Below are 18,933 nucleotides of genomic sequence, written 5' to 3' on the forward strand. Positions count from 1 at the left end.
CTAGTTTGCTGCGAGCACCAGCACTCACTCTCCATGCATAACAACACCTAAGGAAGGAAGAACAAACCAAGAATGAAGGGAACTCTGAAACCAGGCCTAACCTCCAGATTCTCCAGGATGGGGGAAGGTGGGGGGGGTAAGTAAGAATGTGAGGCAAGATGGACTACATACATCGAACGTTGTGGTGAGTACATAACTTCTTGATGTTATGTAGTCCAATCTCGCCTACATTCTTACCCGTGGGACAGCGTCCCCAGCACCTAAATCCTGGGAGGCTCAGTGGAAAATACTCCTGAGCACTGTGGAACCAAAGGAAGACCTACCTCTCTAGATACCACATCTAACTTGTAATGAGTAACAAAGGTGTGAGGAGATGCCCAAGTAGCCGCAGCACAAATATCATTCATAGACAATCTGGCCTGAAAAGCTGCAGATGTAGATACCGACCGGGTAAAGTGAGCCTTCACTCGGAATGGTAAATCTCTTCCCCCTGAAATTTAAATGAAAGAAATACTACTGGAAAGCCACCTGGACAACATGACTTTGGAAACAGGAGACCCAATTCTGCTTTCCGAAAATGAAACAAACAACTGATCAGATTTTCTGAGGTTCTTCGTTCTGTGCAAATAAAATCGCGATTGTCTGTACACATCCAACTGCTGAAATTTGAATTCTGCCTTGTTTGAGAACTGAAAAAACACTGATAATTCAATGGATTGGTTAAGGTTACTAACTGACGCTACTTTGGGAAGAAAGGAAGGATTCGGTCTGAGAGAAACCCTGTCCTAATGAAAAATCAAATAAGGTGGTTTGAGTGATAAAGCTTAAAGCTCCGAAACACGTCTGGCTGACGTGATGGCTACCAGAAAGACAGTCTTCCAAGTTAAGAATTTTAAATCACAAGTGGCTGCAGGCTCAAAGGGGAGTGAAGTAAGACCCTGTAGAACAAAGTTTAAGTCCCAAGGCATAACAGGTTCAGAGACAGGAGGATGAAGCAACAAAGTGCCCTTCAGGAAAGCCTTACAGAGTCTATGTGCCATTAGACTAGGTTTGTCTGCGACATGAAAGGTAGAAATCGCCGCCAACTGGGCTTTAATGGTTGCGGTAGATGATCCCTGGTTGAAAAGCATAGAAAGGAACTCCAATACTGACGAGACTGGAGCTGTGTAAGGGTCAATCTTTTTGGCAGGTGCCCAGATGGAAAATCTCTTCCATTTGCTGTAATAAATCTCCCTGGTCGAAGGCTTATGAGAGGAAGATAGAATATGAACCACCTCCGGCGAAAAATGGTGAAGCCTAACTAATGACGGAAGTGGAGTAGCCAAGCTGTCAACCGGAGGGTCCGAAGAGAGGGATGGAGCTGCCCTGACATGCGAGTCATTAAGTCTGGTTGTGGGTCCAGAATCCAAGGAGCATCCATGAGATAGGGATGGAGAAAGGGGAACCAAATTTAACGAGGCCAGTGTGGAGCAATCAGAATCATTTTGCTTCCCAAGGATTGCGCTTTCTGAATAACCTTTGACAGCAAAGGAACGGGAGGGAAGGCATATAGTAGACCGGAAGGCCAATCGTGGACTAGAGCATCCCTGGGTGACTCTCCCTGAGGGGGGATAAGGGTGAAGTAGCTGCTGCAATTGGCATTGAGGGGGCTGGCAAAAAGGTCACAGCAAGGCTGACCCCACCCGCAGAAAATCTGCTCCGCAACTTGACAGTTCAGGGACCACTCGTGAGGCATCAGAATAGCTCTGCTTAGCCTGTCTACAATCACACTGGACTTCCCCGGAATGTGCGTTGTTACCGGAAAAAAATTGGGAAGACACTGCCCACTGCCAAACTCGCATGGCCTCTCTGCAAAGGGGGTACGACTTGGTTCCTCCCCATTTGTTCAGATACCATACCACCGACATATTGTCTGAGTGGATTGCAATAGTCCCGAGAGGAAGAAAGCTCTGAAGTGCTTGCAACGCTAGTAGCACTGCTCTCATCTCCAGGACATTGATATGCAGATGCATCTCGTGCTCTTGCCACGTGCCTTGGACTGCCCTGCCTAGATAATACCCCCCCACCCCATCTGGGAGGCATCCGTGGTCACCCTGGCAACTGGAGGCGAAGGAACGAAGGGCTTTCCCACATTGAGGTTGTCGGTGTGAAGCCACCAACTGAGATCCTGTTTGCACCTGTCGGTGAGTAGAATAGGGTGAGAAAGTGGAAGACGTTGAAGAGACCACTGGGCAAAGAGTAGCCACTGAAGGAGCCTCATATGTAACCTTGCCAGGGGGGCTAACATAATTGTAGCAGCCATCGTCTCCAACAATTGGAGGACCAATCTTGCCTTTACTCTTCTCAGAGGGAGCAAGGCGTGAACCTGTTGTTGTAGGACTATGATTCTTTCCTGTGGCCCGCATGAGGACGATGTCTAATTTGGCACCTATAAATGTGACACACTGCGAGGCCAGCAAGGCAGATTTTTCCCAGTTCAAGGTGATGCCCAACTGTTGACATAGGTTGATAGTAGCATCACTGGTCTGAAGTAGAGATGCCTGGTGGTGGCAGTAAGGAGCCAGTCGTCCAGGTATGGAAACACTTGGAATCCCTGATGTCTCAAGTGAGCAGTCACCACTGCATTGTATTTGGTAAACACCCTGGGGGCTGTGGTGAGACCAAAGAGCATGGCTCGAAACTGAAAGTGACTGGCTCCCAGCTGGAAGCGTAGGTGACTTCTGGATGCCCTGTCCATTCTTTATGTGGTAGTAAGCATCCTTGAGGCCGATGGAGCACATCCACACTTCTTTTCCCAACAATGGGAGAATAGATTGCAACGTGACCATTCGGAACTTGGACTTTTGCACATGGGTGTTCAATCGGCTGAGATCCAAAATGGGTCTCAGGTCCCCTGTCCTTTTCGGCACCAAAAAGAATCTGGAGTAAGTCCCTAATCCGATCTGGTCTGAGAGGACATGTTGGATGGCTCCTTTTTCTAGCAGCTTTGAAACTTCTGAAGCTGCAGAATCCCTTTGACTGGGTGGAACATCTGGGATTTTTTTGATTGGAGGGGGAGTTGACGAGAAGGGAATGACATATCCTCCGGAAATTATTCGTAGAACCCATTGGTCCTAGTTGATATCTTGCCAGGCCTCCGGGTATAGAGAGATTCGACCCTCGACTGGCTCCGGAAACGCACAGTCAGGCCTCCCATCAGGAGCGGCGGTAGGAGAACCATGAAAGGAATCGTGGTCTCCCGAGTTGCGAGGGCCTCCTCTGCCCCTAGGGCCGCATCTACCTGAATAACCACCCCCTCCCCTGCCTCTGGAGGGGGGCTCACCTTGTGCATCGGGAAAAAACCTCTGTGATTTCTTGAATCACATCTTTCCACCCCTCTGGGCCTTGGGATAAGGCCTAGAGGGAAGGGGAAAAACTGACTCCTTCGGCAGACAGAGTTTTTCCCTCTTGCTCGCACCTAGTGAGAGTGTCTTTCACCTTAGTTCCGAACAAAGAGGAACCATCAAATGGGGCGGTGAATGTAGACTTGAAGGCCTCCGCAAAATGACAAAGGTGCATCCAGGCATGTCTCCTAAGAGTGACTCCTGAACTTGCTGCCCCCACTCGCTCCCTTGGCTGCGTGAGAGATCAACCTCATGGAGGAGTTCGCAATAGAATTGAGGGTAAACATCTGAGCGTTGACCTTCTGAGCCACCGCCTCAGAAACGTTACCTGTTAGAGTATCTCCAAGCTCCTTTAGGAGTTCTCTCTGGAGCCGTGTAAAGTGTGATAAGTAATTCAGTGACCGCAAAGTAAAGGCCGCTGAAGAAAACGTACGCTTCCTGTATCAGTCCATAGTCCTAGACTCCTTGTTAGGGGGATGGACGGTGGAAGAAGTCTCAGCTAATTCCTTCTTGGTTGCCACTGCCACCACCATGGCATCCACAGGGACTCCCTTGGATAGAAATTCCTTATCAGGAGGGGCAGACAAAAATTTATTGGGTCTCCTGGGGACTGGTTCCACAGAGTCAGGGGTTTCCAACACCCTTCGACAAACCAGATCCAGAAGCTCGAAGGGTGGAGACACCCAGGAGGTGGAGGGCAGAGCACCAAAGGCCTTCAGGAACACCGACTCCTCTTCAGAGGGGGCTTTGGATGGCCAGTCACCTCTTTGCTTCAAAATCTCTAGGATGTCAGAGAAAGAAACATCCTCAGAGGATGACTTGGGGGACCTTTCCAATTCCTCAAGGTCAGTGTCTGATGTGAGAGACTCATCTTGGGAATCTGTGTGCTTCCTCTTGCACGTTCTCTTTCTGGGTGGCTCCTCAGGCAAAAACTCTGAGGGGCCCTCAGAAATATGGGGACTACTCGTGGGGGTACCCTGAAGCCTTGGGGCTCTGCTGTCAAGAGAGAGAGCAATCAGAGACCTGCACCGGTGCTGTAGGGGACAGAGTGACTGAACCGTATGATGCCGCTAACGATCTGGCTAGCGCGCTCCGCATGGCATTGAAAGCTGGTCCTCCCTGGTCTGAAGATCAACCAGCCTCCGAAGCAGAGACAGGAGTCAGGCTTCCCCACGCTGAAGCACCGAGAGGGAGACTAGGAGCCGAGAGATGTCCCGAAGCCTCTCCCTCGGGTCCGACCAAGGAATCCTGAGTCCTCCTGACCCCCATGGACGGCGCCGATGGGGTTAGAGCTGATGTCAGAACCAATAAGCCAGGAGGGGCTATCGGAACCGACCTAGGGATATCACATGGAGCCAAGCACTCTGGCTCCGAAAGCTGAGATGCGCTCGGAGGAGGAAGTATCGATGTAGGTAGAGGGACAGGCTCCAGAGCCGACTGGGTTAGAGCTGAAAACAATTTTGCCAGTACCAGTGACTGAAGAAGTCTCTGCACCACTCTATCGACGTCCACATCCGATAAGGTCCTGGAGGATTTGGAGGATAGGGAGGGAGATCGAGACCTCCTCTCTGAAGGAGACCTGCGAGGAGGAGATACTGGCCTACTGCTAGGCGACCGGCTCTGAATAGGCTCCAAGAAAACTGGAGCCGAAGCAGGTTCCATAACTACTGACACTTCCTGTGGCCCCGAGGACAATGGAGCCGAGGATGTCGTTGAAAATTTTGCCGTTTTCTCCGGTGGCTCCGATGAAATTGATGGAGCTGGGGATCGCTTTTTAGCCTTGGAAGATTTAGCTTTTGATGGAGAAGACCTAAAGCTGGAAGCACTCTCCAAACCCTCCTCAAAGGAGGATTTCAGAAGTCCCATCAAAATCAATTTGTTCTTCCTCTCCTGAAGAACACGAGGGCTAAAAGCATGACAAAAACTACACGATTCCTGGAGGTGAATCGCTCCCAGACAGTACACACAAACAGAGTGTCCATCAGTGATGGGCATCTTATAACTACACCTGGTGCACTTCTTAAAGCCCGAGGGCTTGTGCTCCTTAGTATCTTTAGACATAGCTACTCGGCGTTTGTGGTAACTAACTCAAAAATTAGACCAACGGTCAAACAGCCACAAGCGTGGGAACAGGACAAACAGTACACCACAAAGACCTCTAGCTAAAACGGTCCCAGACACAAGTACAAGGGGGGAGGACTAATTCCTCTAATTTAAACGGTTTTAGCCCAAGGGAAAAAGTTAGCACACAAGGAAAGCAAGGGGACAGACTAGGTCCTCTAACTGAAAACGGGCCTAGCCCGTTGGAAACAGCTAGTGGGATACCACAAGAACACACTATAAAGAAAAAAAAAAACTTTTCCACAACACAGTAAAGAAACACACACAAATGGCTATGAAAATAGCTTTTTTTGCAAAAAACTTCTCTGCTATAAAGAAGAAAAGGTACTTAGCCACAGCCAAGAGCGTGACCACGTCCGAGCTACACGAGCGGCAAATGAGATCTGGGGATAGAGAGCAGTGCAGCATGGGATACCACCTTAGCCCAGCCAAAAGAAAGACTTCGAGCTAAAGTATGGTCGAGTCGGAGCCGACATTCGGCTCCGAACCCACGGGTAAGAATGTAGGCGAGACTGGACTACATAACATCTATTTTTACAGTTTGGAATTTTGCCCAGAGATAAGATAAACATACCAACAGGCAAAAAAATACATATACTTTTGTATAACAGTTGACAGTAAATTATATTTATAAGACACATGCTGAAGCATTATCAACAGCTGCAGGCAGGACTATAGGGGGTGATCTTCTAGAAATGTTGCTCGCCAAAGGACTAAGGTTGTGCTACCAGAGTAGCAAGCACTTAATCACTTCAAATTACAATGTGCAGAATGAGTGTAGTTTCATTTTCAGCACAATTTCGCTTGTAAGCTTAAGACAGCAGAGAAGAGGGTATCAATATTGGTCAAAACATTGAAGTACAGTAGCTGTTTCAAAAGGAACATGATCTTGCAGGTAATGTACTGTAGACAAAAAAAGGATGAACTGGTAGAACTGGTAAAAAGGCTTTTAGTGACAAGTGCCTGCTACAAGGACTAAGGTTTGATAAATGTGGCTTCCCAAAAAGAAATTCAAAAATGCACTTTTAGATGAGTAGTACTGACTAAACTAGTTTCAGGGCAGTATAGCAAAATGTGACAAGGTAGATAATAAACTGGTCATCTTTAAAAATAAGCTCTACATAGATTTATGGGTATTCAAAACTAAAACATATACCAAGTTGAAATGCAGACGTATCATTTACCACTGCTAAAGTATATGTATGCATTTATGCATATTATATACAAACATTGAGACTGACAGAGAGAGATCAGAAATACTCTTTACCCAAGGTGACTGCTGGACTTCTGAAATATGTGCATTCAGTATTAACACACAGAATGCAGAATGTCCTGTGCTGCAATCTAATAAAGATCAGAAAGCCTTAAGATGTAGTGTGAAACTTTAAATGCAGACAGAACTGCAGTGCTATGTAAAAGTTGGAAGAGTGCAGAGACACTCGAAGTGCAATGGACAGGATGAAAACATACTGGGTGGTTCGCTCAGTACTGTAGCAGAACAGTCATCTTAAGTTACAGCCATCACAACCTCAGACAGCCAAAGTTTCAGTGAAATAATCAAGGCACATTGGGAAAGATAAAGAAATTGATCTCACAGCCTAAAACAAATAAGTATAAGCGGTAGTAGTACCAGTCATGAAAACAATGAGCAGAAGTAGTACCAGTCATGAAAACAATGTGCAGGGGGGCTATCTAAGCAAACACTTATTTACGTGCATGCCTAAAATGCAAATGTACTATGGGCATCTGGTGCTTTGTACTGCTACAATTCATTGTCAATGAACTTCAACCTCACAGAATTTTTACAAAGAGATTAACCACTCAGAAAATGCCAGCACTGTAGAACTGCCAAAAGTACCCAGAAATGAACTGTATCAAAAATCTAGCAAGCCTTACAAATCAACTGTTACTGATCTGCCATTAAAATACCTGTTACTTGTCCCTGTCCTGCCCTTCCCCCTCCATTACATAATACTCACATATTTGAAGATCTCCTTTATCCGAGCCATGCAGAGAATTGTAACCCAGATGGCAACAACAGAGCCCAGGAAATCACAGAACTGCAGTGTGTCGTAGTCCATGATGCACATTACCGCTATCCCTGGCTGGTCACATGCATGGTAGAACTGTTAGGAAGAAAGAGAAACAATCAGCATTGAAGCGTCAAAAGTTTGCATCACCATTTCATCAACAACTAACAGACCCCTCCTTCAGGCATATGACTGCTTAACAAGCAGAGTTACAGCTCATCTAACAGCAAATGAAACTGGAAAAGTTTAAATAAGTGTTAGAAAAAGGAAGATAAATGCTTTAAATATAATTTCAACTCTAACAGAGCTAGTTTTCTGCCTTCAGTGTTACTTGTATCCACCATACTATAAAAAAATACAATGGTACTAGAGACGTACAGTATTACCTAATTCCAGTTACTTGTTGCTATGTTATATAACCAGCATTTCATAATTTTGGAACTATTTGGCTGTTTGCCAAATTGCTGTAAAACTTCTGCAATGATGTCATGTTAGCATAAAGTACCAAAAGGCATCTGAAACTTCACTGCATTATATGCCACTGAAAAAAAAGACACCGAACCCTCAGTTTATGGGGAAAAAATGTGTAAATGAGTACCCACTGTGATATTCCTACGCAGTGAACGTGCAACACAGGATTAGACTGTGAATATTCTGCAAAGCCAATGTGACTCAAGGAGATGACAAAGCATTCTTGACTACACACAGAAAATATGCACACCTGGCATCTAAGAATTTTCTATAAGCAAACACTGTGGAATCTTTGTGCCTTGTCAACATTCATCACATTTCAACACCACTAAATACATTGACCTGGACAATCCTGTACTGCATCTTTCTAGCAATCCAAATTGCACCCCGAGCATAAATATAAAACATCTGTTAAAGTGGTACAATACTTACTGTTTTAAAAGACTCTCTGGTAGAGCTTTGTAAGCAGATTTTTAGACTCTTAACTGGCACTATAAAACCAGGTAAAGATTACAAGCTGCTAAACAGTTTCACTTCAGACCAGCAGATCTTGGTTTGATTCCCTCAGTCTCCAGATACATACTGTGCAACTAAAAGCAGGTTGCTTAACTAGTCCAGTGGTCTGAAATCACTCTTGAATGCAGAGCACTTGTGTGTACAAATAAATAAGCAAAGAACAGTCAGACTCACTCAAAACTGGTACACAAGAGGCACTCTGAAAACTTAACATAAGCAGCCTGAAGAAGAAGCTTGCCTTACAATCTGAAAATAGAACGCCTACAAGGAAATCATATCAAAGAGACAGAGTGAGCACACGCCATGCTAACATCAGTAATTAAAAAAAATACATTCCCAATTTAACTAATGCAAGTTGCACTTGATATAAACACCAAAGACAAGACAAAAAAAATTACAAAATGAACTTACTGTGGAAAAGAACATTGCAAAGGCATATACTGATGCTTCAATGATGTAGTACCTATAAATAGCGACCACAATTGCTGGGATGAACATGAAATTGCTGAGTGTTAGCAATAATGTAGCCAACAGTTGGCGTCCATATGACTGTGCTGTGGCATCATCAGTACAGCTCCATCCTTGCCATCCTAGGAGGTCATACAGATGGGGAATAAGAGATGTTAAAACTCCACAAGCACACAATACAAATTTGCTAATTACGACTGAAAGGCCAGCTGTAACCACATCACTCCTTTCAATGCTCTATCTCAACTCTTTATGGCTAGCTCTAATACACATATGTAGGAGTTACCCAGCAGCTGTACTTTGTGGCATTATAAGCCAGTGTGTGTGCTGTCAGAAAGGCTGCCATGATTTGTGTTCTTTTATTTAATTTCATACCAGCACACAGAATACACAAATACACTACAGCAATGACAAAAAGTACACAGCCTTGAAAACAATATGAATTACAGAAATGCTATGGCTCTCCACCCAAGAAAAAAACATGATTGACAAGTTACCAGCCTTGCAGACACAGGCTGCATAGAGGTAGCTGAAGGTACGAAGCAGCCGACACTGCCCATACTGGCCACAGTCATCAATGCAGGGGGTCAGGTACACAGAGGTAAGGACTGATGCTTCACTGTCGTCACAGTCACTACAAAATATCACAAAAGTTTAAATTAGCACTATGTGATGCAAAACAAACCAGTATGAATTTTATTTCATGTCAAAAAAATGAACTGATGCACCTGTACATCAGAAGGTCAAGATTCACAGCAAAAGTAACTTTTAAACCCCCCAGTTTCTTCTGCACTACCTGAAAATTACTGGAAATTACAGTATTTTGCCAGCGGCAATCCCCAAATGCCTACAAGTACACAGATTTTTTTTTTTTGTAAGGTGGACCGCTACTCCTATATTAAATTCATATATTAAATAAATTCAAAATAAACCATGTGTTTTAGAAAAAAGGAAAAATCTTTATGTACTTAAGCAAACTTTAAAAAAAAATCATACATTTGTATCAAAGAATACTTAAAAATTCTTGACACAAAGCTTTCATTTTTATGAAAGCAGTCTCCATCACAAGCTGCATGTAATGATCACTTCCTTACTTTCATTATGTAATTTTTACCATTTTCTCCATGTGTTTTTGGACTCCAATTTGGAATCTGAGTGCATCAAGAGGGGTTGGCATGATTAAGACTTGCATACACATTAAGAACATTTTGAAAAATAGAAGTGTTACTAATAATTACTTGTGCAATATTCACCACATTTCATAAGCATCTGTCCTAACTTCTATCATAAGGACTTGCAATGAAAACAGTACTCTAATTCTGCATCAGAAGGTATACTGGAGATGCAGGTACATATTTTAAGTACAGTTGGGCAAGTACACTTAGTGTAAGAGTAGATGCTCCAATGATCACTACTGTAATACCCAAGCTATATGGCTTATATCCTGTTAAGGATGCAACAGTTGGCCAACTTCCACAATTCAAGGCATTTTCCACATTCCCAAACAGATAATTAAAGCTCAGCTTAATAAAAGACAGGTTAGAGCTTTAATGCCAACTCTCCGGAAATTATTAGGGGGGAAAAATATGGGGATGTAGGGAGTAGCTACTGCAGCGATGATCATTCGAAAATCTACTGTTATGGCAAGTTTACTTGTATACAGCTTCACTATGTTCATCCTGTTGGTTACTGCTGTAGGAGCTTAAGCTACATGGTTAGATTAACATAGGTTAGATTAACATAGCTTAGAAACATCTAGGAGGTAGAAAGTGAAGGGATCAGGAGCTCCTGGAGAATGGTCCTAAAGAAGCCTGCCACAGACGTGGAGAATGAATCTAGCTTGTAATGATTGGTAAAAGTACTTATAGAGTACAATGTTGTTTCAAGAATATTTATAGTGTCCAACTCTTTTCCAAAAAGCCACAGATGAAGCCAAGGCCCTGGTACAGTGTGGCTTAAACCTGCCTGAACAGTTTTGTTGTGGTGGGAATAACATTTGGAAATAATCTGCTTTGGCAGAGGTTGCCCCTTCATCTTACCTTCATGAGAAATGAATAACTGATAGGAAGTTCAGGAAGATTTTGTCCCACCAATGCAGTAAAAGAGTTGTCAGTGGACATCCAAGGTATGAGGTATCCTTTCTCCTTCTTTTCTGGCTTCAAGGAAGAACACAGGGAGATGGATAGTTTGGCTTGAAGTAAACACACATCAATTCAGGCATAAAAGGATTAGCTCCCAAGAAATCCTTTGTCTGTGGAAAAAGAGAAGGTTGATCCACCATAAGAGCTTGCAACTCAAACTCTTCTTTCAAATGTCAGAGCAATCAAACTGCTTTCCATATTAAGAATCTCAAATCAGCCAGATGAGCTGGTTCAAATGGAGCAAGTTTTATCTTCTCTAATACATAATTAAGATTCCAAGGAGGTGCCGCCTATTTTCTTGGAGGACTTTCACTGCAATACCCTTTTCAAAATTATTTTGACATGAGAATGCATTGAAGGAGGGGGAATTCATGGGCAGGGCAGGGCTGATGTACTGAAATTACCTACAAATGAATCTATATAGAGATGAAATACTCCACAGGAATGTAACTCACACAAGTGCGGCAAAACCAGAGAAACACTATCCTGAATGAGTGCTGGTTAGTTTGACTGCACCAACTAGAAAACCTTTTCCATTTTTTTTATACAGAATTTTTTTAGTAGCAGACCTTCTTGCCTCCATTAGTATCTGCTGCACATCCTCAGTAAACAGGTGCCCCAAAGGTATTAATACTGTATCATCCAAGCAATCCATTGAAGTTGTTTGGGATCCATAGGCTAATAGGTTTATAGGTGTGTACTAGGCTAAAAACTGCTATGGTCTTTTTAAGCCTAGCCAAGCATCCCGAAACTCTGACAAGTTCTGGTACGCTTGGAGAGTGTCTGCAAGGGTTTGAGAGATGAAACATTTACAAGCAGAGGCTGGGAGGTAAACCCTTTATAAAGCTGCCTGTATGAACTAGAGATTATAGGTGTCAAACTAGAGATGGATTTCCTGTTACCCATCCAATTGCCCAAGTTACACTTGAATTGGGGTTAGGAACTCTGCTTTACATGGATGAGGAGCCTATATCAGGGAAGAGGTAGTCTCTGGGACACACATCTGTCCCTCCAGCAGGTCCTATTTATGTCACTCGCAAGGTTTAAGTCTTCAGAATGGATAATTCTGGTTTAGTTTGTTTTGCCGATATGAAAAAGGTCCATTGCGGTGGGATATGGCAATCCCTTGTATGCCAGGCATAGATCTTCCCTCAACAGTCTGTAAGAGACTGACTACAGGGGATACGGCTTTGAGGCAGTCTGGATAGGACATGTTACTTATGCCCTGTATTTTTTAGTAAGGGACCTCTATGCATGCTTCAGTTGTTGGATGTGCCTGGTTAGGTACGTTGGGGTGGGTCAGGTTGTTTCAAACACCCTTGCTTTTGTGCGAGTAGATCCGGTCTGTGAGGAGCCATACCACACAAAATTCCTTGAAATTTCCCAGTTCTGAGGCTAAAATAATGGGGTGCCACGAATTCCCAAGTGGCCCATTAAAATCACAATTTTTTTTTTTTTGCATCAACATGCACTTGTAGGTTCATAGGCTCATAAGAAAGTACTAATAACATATATAAAACGTTAATGTCTGACATTGTTATTAACTCAGTACAACCCTCAATTATTTATTACAAAAATATACAAGTGAAAGGACAAAAAATGAAACAAAAAGGAAGAATTGAGAGGTAAGTCGCTGCCTGTATTTTATCTTGCTACTCAAGTACTCAGGTCATTGAACATGATATACTCCGTTCACGGATCTGAAGAACAAAGTAATGGCAATGGACTCACACACACCAGTAATATAATTGAAAATACATTAATAAATAAAAGGTAAAAGATAAGCACTTTTATTTCTTTCATAAGAACCTAAACCATGTATACATATGGGTCTACTTTACTCACCTGAGCAGCCATATCACCGACTTTCACTTCGCCAAGACGACAGGAATGAAAAACCAGAAGACCGACATCCAGAACACAGACTTTCCACTCGACTTAAGTAACTTCTTGGCCGTCCCCACCCACAAAACAAAAAAAAATTAAACCGACTCATGTGGGGGGCTTTGCCTCCCCAACTCCCCTAACTAAATATACCAACTCTGAGATCGCAATACCGGGGGGGGGGGTAAGGGGCAAAGTTCAACAGGATGGCCAAATGGTTACTTACCTTGAGTGGAAAGTCGGTGTTCCGGATATCGGTCTTCTTGTTTTTCGTTCCTTTCATTTCGGCAAAGTGAAAGTCGGTGATGTGGCTGTTCAGGTAAGTAAAGTAGACCCATACATTTTATATATATATATATATATATATATATATATATATATATATATATATATATATATATATATATAGATATATACATATATATATATATATATATATATATATATATATATATATATATATATATATATATATATATAGATATAGATTTTATATATATATATATATATATATATATATATATATATATATATATATATATATATATATATATATATATATATATATATATATATATATATATATATATCTACACACACACACACACACACACACACACACACACACATATATATATATTCTTATTTTTGTTTTTAAACATGTAATTATTCAAAACAATTTGTATACTTACATGGTTTATTCATTTACAAAGTTTGTGAACATGTTGAAGAGAAATCATCGCATGTCTAAGTGAGATTCAGCAAGTACAGTGGCTTGGTAGTCATACAATGATTTCACTGATTGTTTTGAACTTCTCCAAGTACTTAATGTGAACTTTTGCATTGATCTGTTATCAGAGAAAGTTTCTTATGAAAGAAATGAAAGTGCTCATCTTTCAATGTTTATTTATTAAAGTATTTTGAATTGTATTTACTGGTGAGAGTCCATTGGCGTTACTTTGTTCTCCAATTCAGTAATTTCATTTTTTTCTTTGTTTCCATTCACGGATGTAGTACAGGTTAGAGAAAAGATGCTGCTAGCAGTACTTCTTGTACCAGGATTATAAAAAAAGGGGCAAAAGTAAAGCTGGCACTCTGGAAGAAGTAAGCGCACTCTATGGGATCCTGTCGTGACTGCTTGCTAATCTGTCGCAAGTGACACATGCATTTGATATTTTTGCTGAACTGCAAGATGAAGCAGGCAGGGTCTCCCAATGTTGGTCAGTTATACTGCAATCTTTTGTCTGGAAGCTGGACCAAAGAAAGTTTCTACATGTGAATATGAGTAGTAACACAAGGCAACTCACAATTTAACACTCGAGAAAGTGGTTAAACTTTGCTGCACCTTTGTTGCTGTGTTAAGTAAACTTGGACATTGCACTGTTTGAGTCATGTTCTTTTTTTTTGTTTTAAGGCTGTATGGATGTGGTTATTTGAAGTAATTTGCGACATCGGTGAGTTCTGTTATGATTGGTTTTGCATGCTGGGACTTTGGTTTTCTGTTTTTTAGGTTTCATTACCGGAATAAATTTAACCCTTGCATCTTACCATGCCTGGTGATTTTTACTTTTGGTGAGGTAGAGCATGGATTGCTTGGGGTGGCCACAGTGGTGCAGCGGTTAGTGTTGTCACCTCACAGCAAGAGGTTCTCCAGTTCAATCCTCGGCTGGGGTGCCTTCTGTGTGGAGTCTGCATGTCCTCCCTGTGGTCGCGTGGGTTTCCTCCGGGTGCTCTGGTTTCCTCCCACATCCCAAAGACATGCTGTAGGTGGATTGGACACTCTAAAGTGGCCCTAGGTGTGAGTGTGTGTGCGCCTTCTGTGGAAGGTTGGGTGCTGGGCTGGCAACTCGACACTGTAAAACTTCACTGCCAATCATGAGCGGACAGGTGATCCACTGTGGCGACCCCTAACTGAGAAAAGCAGAAAGAAGAAGAAGAAGAAGAACATGGATTGCTCATCTAGGAATGAAAAAGTATCCTGCTTAAAATAGGTTAAAACCTGCAAAATTAGAAAAATAAAGTCTGTATTTGTACTTTGAAGTATCTCATGGATTTGAAAATGTAGAGATGGAAGTTATTGTTGTGGATGTGCTTAAGGGCAGGAGCTTTTCCTTCAGGAAGAATTGGCCTGAATGATGTCTGCTTGTGTATTTATTTATTTAATTCAGTGAGAGCTCAGAGTTGCATATGATTGTAAGTAAAGCAGTTGTCAGCAGACTGCACTGGGGAGTTTGTATTTGGTTGTGGCCAGGACAAATGCATCTTCCTTGCTTCTTTAGCTTCATGTGTGTAGGTAGCATGCCCTCCATGATTGCTTCTTTCGATCAAAGTTATCAACTTGCAATGTTTGCACAGTTTCTTTTCATTTACCTCCTGGTAACACTCAAACTGTTGCTTTTGTTTTGCTTTCCAATTACCCAGTGAGATTTTGTTACTACACATTACAGATGCAGAATTGAGAGAATCCTTTCAGATTTCCTGTATTGGTTAGGCTTGTACAGTTAGTTATAGGCTGAGTTGAAGACTCAATGAGTACTACAAAAAATGCATGTTGATTGTATCCCACAATTCCATTGGAGTGGGCAGTGTTAAATAATTATGTGTATTAAATTTTGTGTTAATCAGTGTCCAGATTTTTGTCCGGTTGTACCTACTTTTCATGGGCCTTTGTCCAGATTTTGATATTTCCAGGTTGAGAGGTATGGTGAGGAGGCTTGTGGTAATTGCTTTTGACAAACTCCAAAAGGAGAGAAAGAATAGTTGTGTAAAATCTTACCATAAACATAGATGTCCATCTCTTCTAGGTTGCAGTATTCTTTACATATGGGTTGTATTCCACCCTATGACCCAACATCTGTCCAGTATGCAAAAGCTTTTTAGCCACTGCCAGTATGTAAGATGTCGCAAGTCTGCTTTGACAACATCAGCCATAGAAGGACACCCACATGCACCTTCCACAGAACAAGAGTGCCCCATGAGGAGCAGAAGTCCTAAGGAAAACAATAAGTCATCCAGGGAAGTGACAAGATGCAGGGGAAGGCGGGATGGACAGAATACTGCAACACAGAAGAGAAGGACATCTATGGCTATGGTAAGATTTTACACAACTATTCTACGTCCTTCTATTGAATGTTGCAGTATTCTTTACATATGGGAGAGTGCCATAGCTTAATTGGGACCTTGAGAGGTAGAAGGGACAGAGGAAGGCTGCAAGGAAGAATTCTCCACAAACCCTTGGAGAATAGCTCCAGTAAACCCTGCTTTGGACCTAGAAATAGAGTCCAACTTGTAATGTTTGGTAAAAGTGCACACAGAGGACCAAGTAGCAGCCTCAAAACTGAAATAAGTATCCAGATACTTAAAGAAAGCCCCACAAAAAACACAGGTCTAGTGGAATGGGCTGTGACAGAAGTAGGCAAGGCTTACCATGAAAATCATAGCAAAACACACTAGCCTTAGAAATCCAAGATGAAATAGTTTGTTCAGAAATATGTAAACCCAGAGCCCTGGGATGAAAGGACACAAAAAGCTGATCTGACTTTCTGGTTGATTTTACTTGGCAAGACTAAAGCTAAGTTGCCTGTGTGCATCTAGCATATGCAAATTTCTTTTTCACTAGAGGACTGAAAAAAGGTAGGCAGTTGGATAGACTGATTAAGACACAAGTCATTCACCACTTTAGACATGAAAGAAGGGTTGGTTCACAAGGAAACTCTGTCCTTGTGAAAAACAAAGAAAGGTGAAGATATCCTCAAAGAATGAATGAATCTCGGAGAACCTCCTAGCAGAAGTCAAGGCAACCAGGAGCACAATTTTCCAAGTGCAAAATTTCAGAGAAGCAGAACCTGTGGGATCAATGGGGGCAGAGTAGCTTTTCTAAGACATAATTAAGGTCCAAAGAAGGAGGAACTGGTTTCCTTGGGGAATTAATAGGTAGGACACCTTTAAGAAAAAGTTTAACCTGCAATCTGGAAGGTAAAGGAGGTAATGGTGGCAGACAAGCAGCAAGAGCATAGCAGTGGACTTTCTTACCTGTTGAACTACGTAAAAGTGGCTTATCATATTCCTAAGTGAGAGTACTACTGGAATGTCCACAAAAAGTGGATCTAGACTTCTATTAAAGCACAGGATAGAAAATCTTTTCCATTTGGAAAAATTTGGACAGAAGTCTCTCCTTTGATAATCACATCGCCACAGTAGTCAAGAAATCCTTCTAGGTGGCACACCTCATTACAAAAAGGTTCTCATCTAGGAAAAAAAGAGGTCATTGTTTCCCTCTACTCAACACTCATTAGACCCATTATAGAGTACAATGCCCCTTTTGGAATGCATCTCACAAGACATCTGCATCAGCTGGAAAGGCCACAGGAGTACCTTACAAAGAGGATTACTGGCCTCAAACAGATGCCCTACACTGATCATCTCAAAAAACTCCAGCTTTACTCCTTAGCATATCGCCTACTCCGAGGTGATCTCTGCCCAACATTAAAAGCTATGTCAAATCCAGAGATGTTGGACATGCTACACCTAAAGAAATCCCAATACCACTTGAGCTACACACTCTAGGGACCTAAGCCTTGTCACCACAATAAACAGGATATACTGGAGGGATATATTCCTGCCCCAGAGACTTCCTATACTCAGGAACAAGCTACCCATCTATGTCAAGCAAAGTTCCTCATTAGCACTCTTCAAGAAAAATCTTGATAAGTGGATGGGAAATAGGAAATATACCCCGGGGATCACTCCGGTGGCTCTGCTCAACAGGGGCACAGGAAAATAACTTTCTTGGGTGGAGTAAGCCAGGGAACCTTGTTGGCTAGGCTTATTTAGGCCCTTGGGCCGATAGCCTAGTACCTACCTATGAACCTATAACATTTTCTTGTATGGAGTTTCCTGGCCTCCTGCAAAACTCCAAGCATGTCCTGACAGTAATGGTGCCTGAAAGGGATCAGATGTTGATCACCCGGGGGCAGAGCCTGAATGGCTAACTGGTAGCAGCATTTTTTTTTAGAGCTCCACAAAACTAGTTCAAATAACAGGAAAATAATTAATTTCATCGAACAAAAATATCCAACTATTATTGATAAACTTATGAACTAATAGTGTACTAACTTTGAATGCTTTTTGTCAATATTTTCCTGTCAAATTAATCTGGAGACTACTATAGCCACTTGGAAATGAGTAACTCAAAGAACTCACACTCTGAAACAGCCTTGAAGAAGGAAATCCAATTGATGTCCTCTGTACTGCAGGAGCTGTCATTGAAAATGGATAATTTTAAGTATAACCTTGAAAATCTAAAAGAGAACTGCCAAAAACAAACAGATGTCTTTAAAGAATTATTACAGCAGCAACAAACAAAAATAATGGACACTGAAACATCTCTCTCCGATATAGATGGCAGGTTGAAGGAAGAAGAGAACCAAAGTGAATTTCTCTTACAACAAAATAACTGGTTAATCAACAAGATAGATGATTTAGAAGACAGAGAAAGGCACACAAATATTAGAATATTTGGTCTTCTGGAGAAAGCTGAGGGTGAGGACATTATTTTATTTTTAAATTCCTGGTTGCCGGAATTCTTAGACCTAAACGAAGGACTGTCAAATGGCATAGAGGAAAAGTCCTTTAAAGTATAAACAACACCAAATAAGATTCGATAATGACTATTCAACTAGAGTTCTAGGTTTAAGGAAGAAAGCATGGCCATTTGTAAAATTCCTGAAATAAAACAAAATCAAAGCTCAACTTGCATACCCTGTAAAAATCAAGATTCTTTACTCAAATGAAATGAGAACCTTCGACAACATAGATGAGGCAGCTTCTTTTATCAAGAATAATAATCTGTAAAATGCAATGACATGATATTTTACAACTGACAACAGATATGATTTTAATTGTCCCCAGCACTGACAT

The 18,933-nt window shown here is 42.0% G+C and overlaps 1 protein-coding gene across 1 annotated transcript in view; it reads right to left on the minus strand.

Moving 5' to 3' along the window:
* Positions 1–18,933, minus strand: part of PGAP6 (post-glycosylphosphatidylinositol attachment to proteins 6) — a 750,660-nt gene that overhangs the window by 70,327 nt on the left and 661,400 nt on the right. The window contains exons 9-11 of the mRNA XM_044089784.1: positions 9,487–9,623; positions 8,933–9,111; positions 7,484–7,630 (exon numbers count right to left, since the gene is read on the minus strand). Coding sequence (XP_043945719.1) covers positions 7,484–7,630; positions 8,933–9,111; positions 9,487–9,623 — 463 coding nt within the window. The remainder of the gene's footprint in view (positions 1–7,483; positions 7,631–8,932; positions 9,112–9,486; positions 9,624–18,933) is intronic.

Source organism: Protopterus annectens, chromosome 12.part0 (genome assembly GCF_019279795.1).
Source record: "Protopterus annectens isolate FY-2018-M chromosome 12.part0, PAN1.0, whole genome shotgun sequence".
NCBI classification, from domain to species: Eukaryota; Metazoa; Chordata; order Ceratodontiformes; family Protopteridae; genus Protopterus; species Protopterus annectens.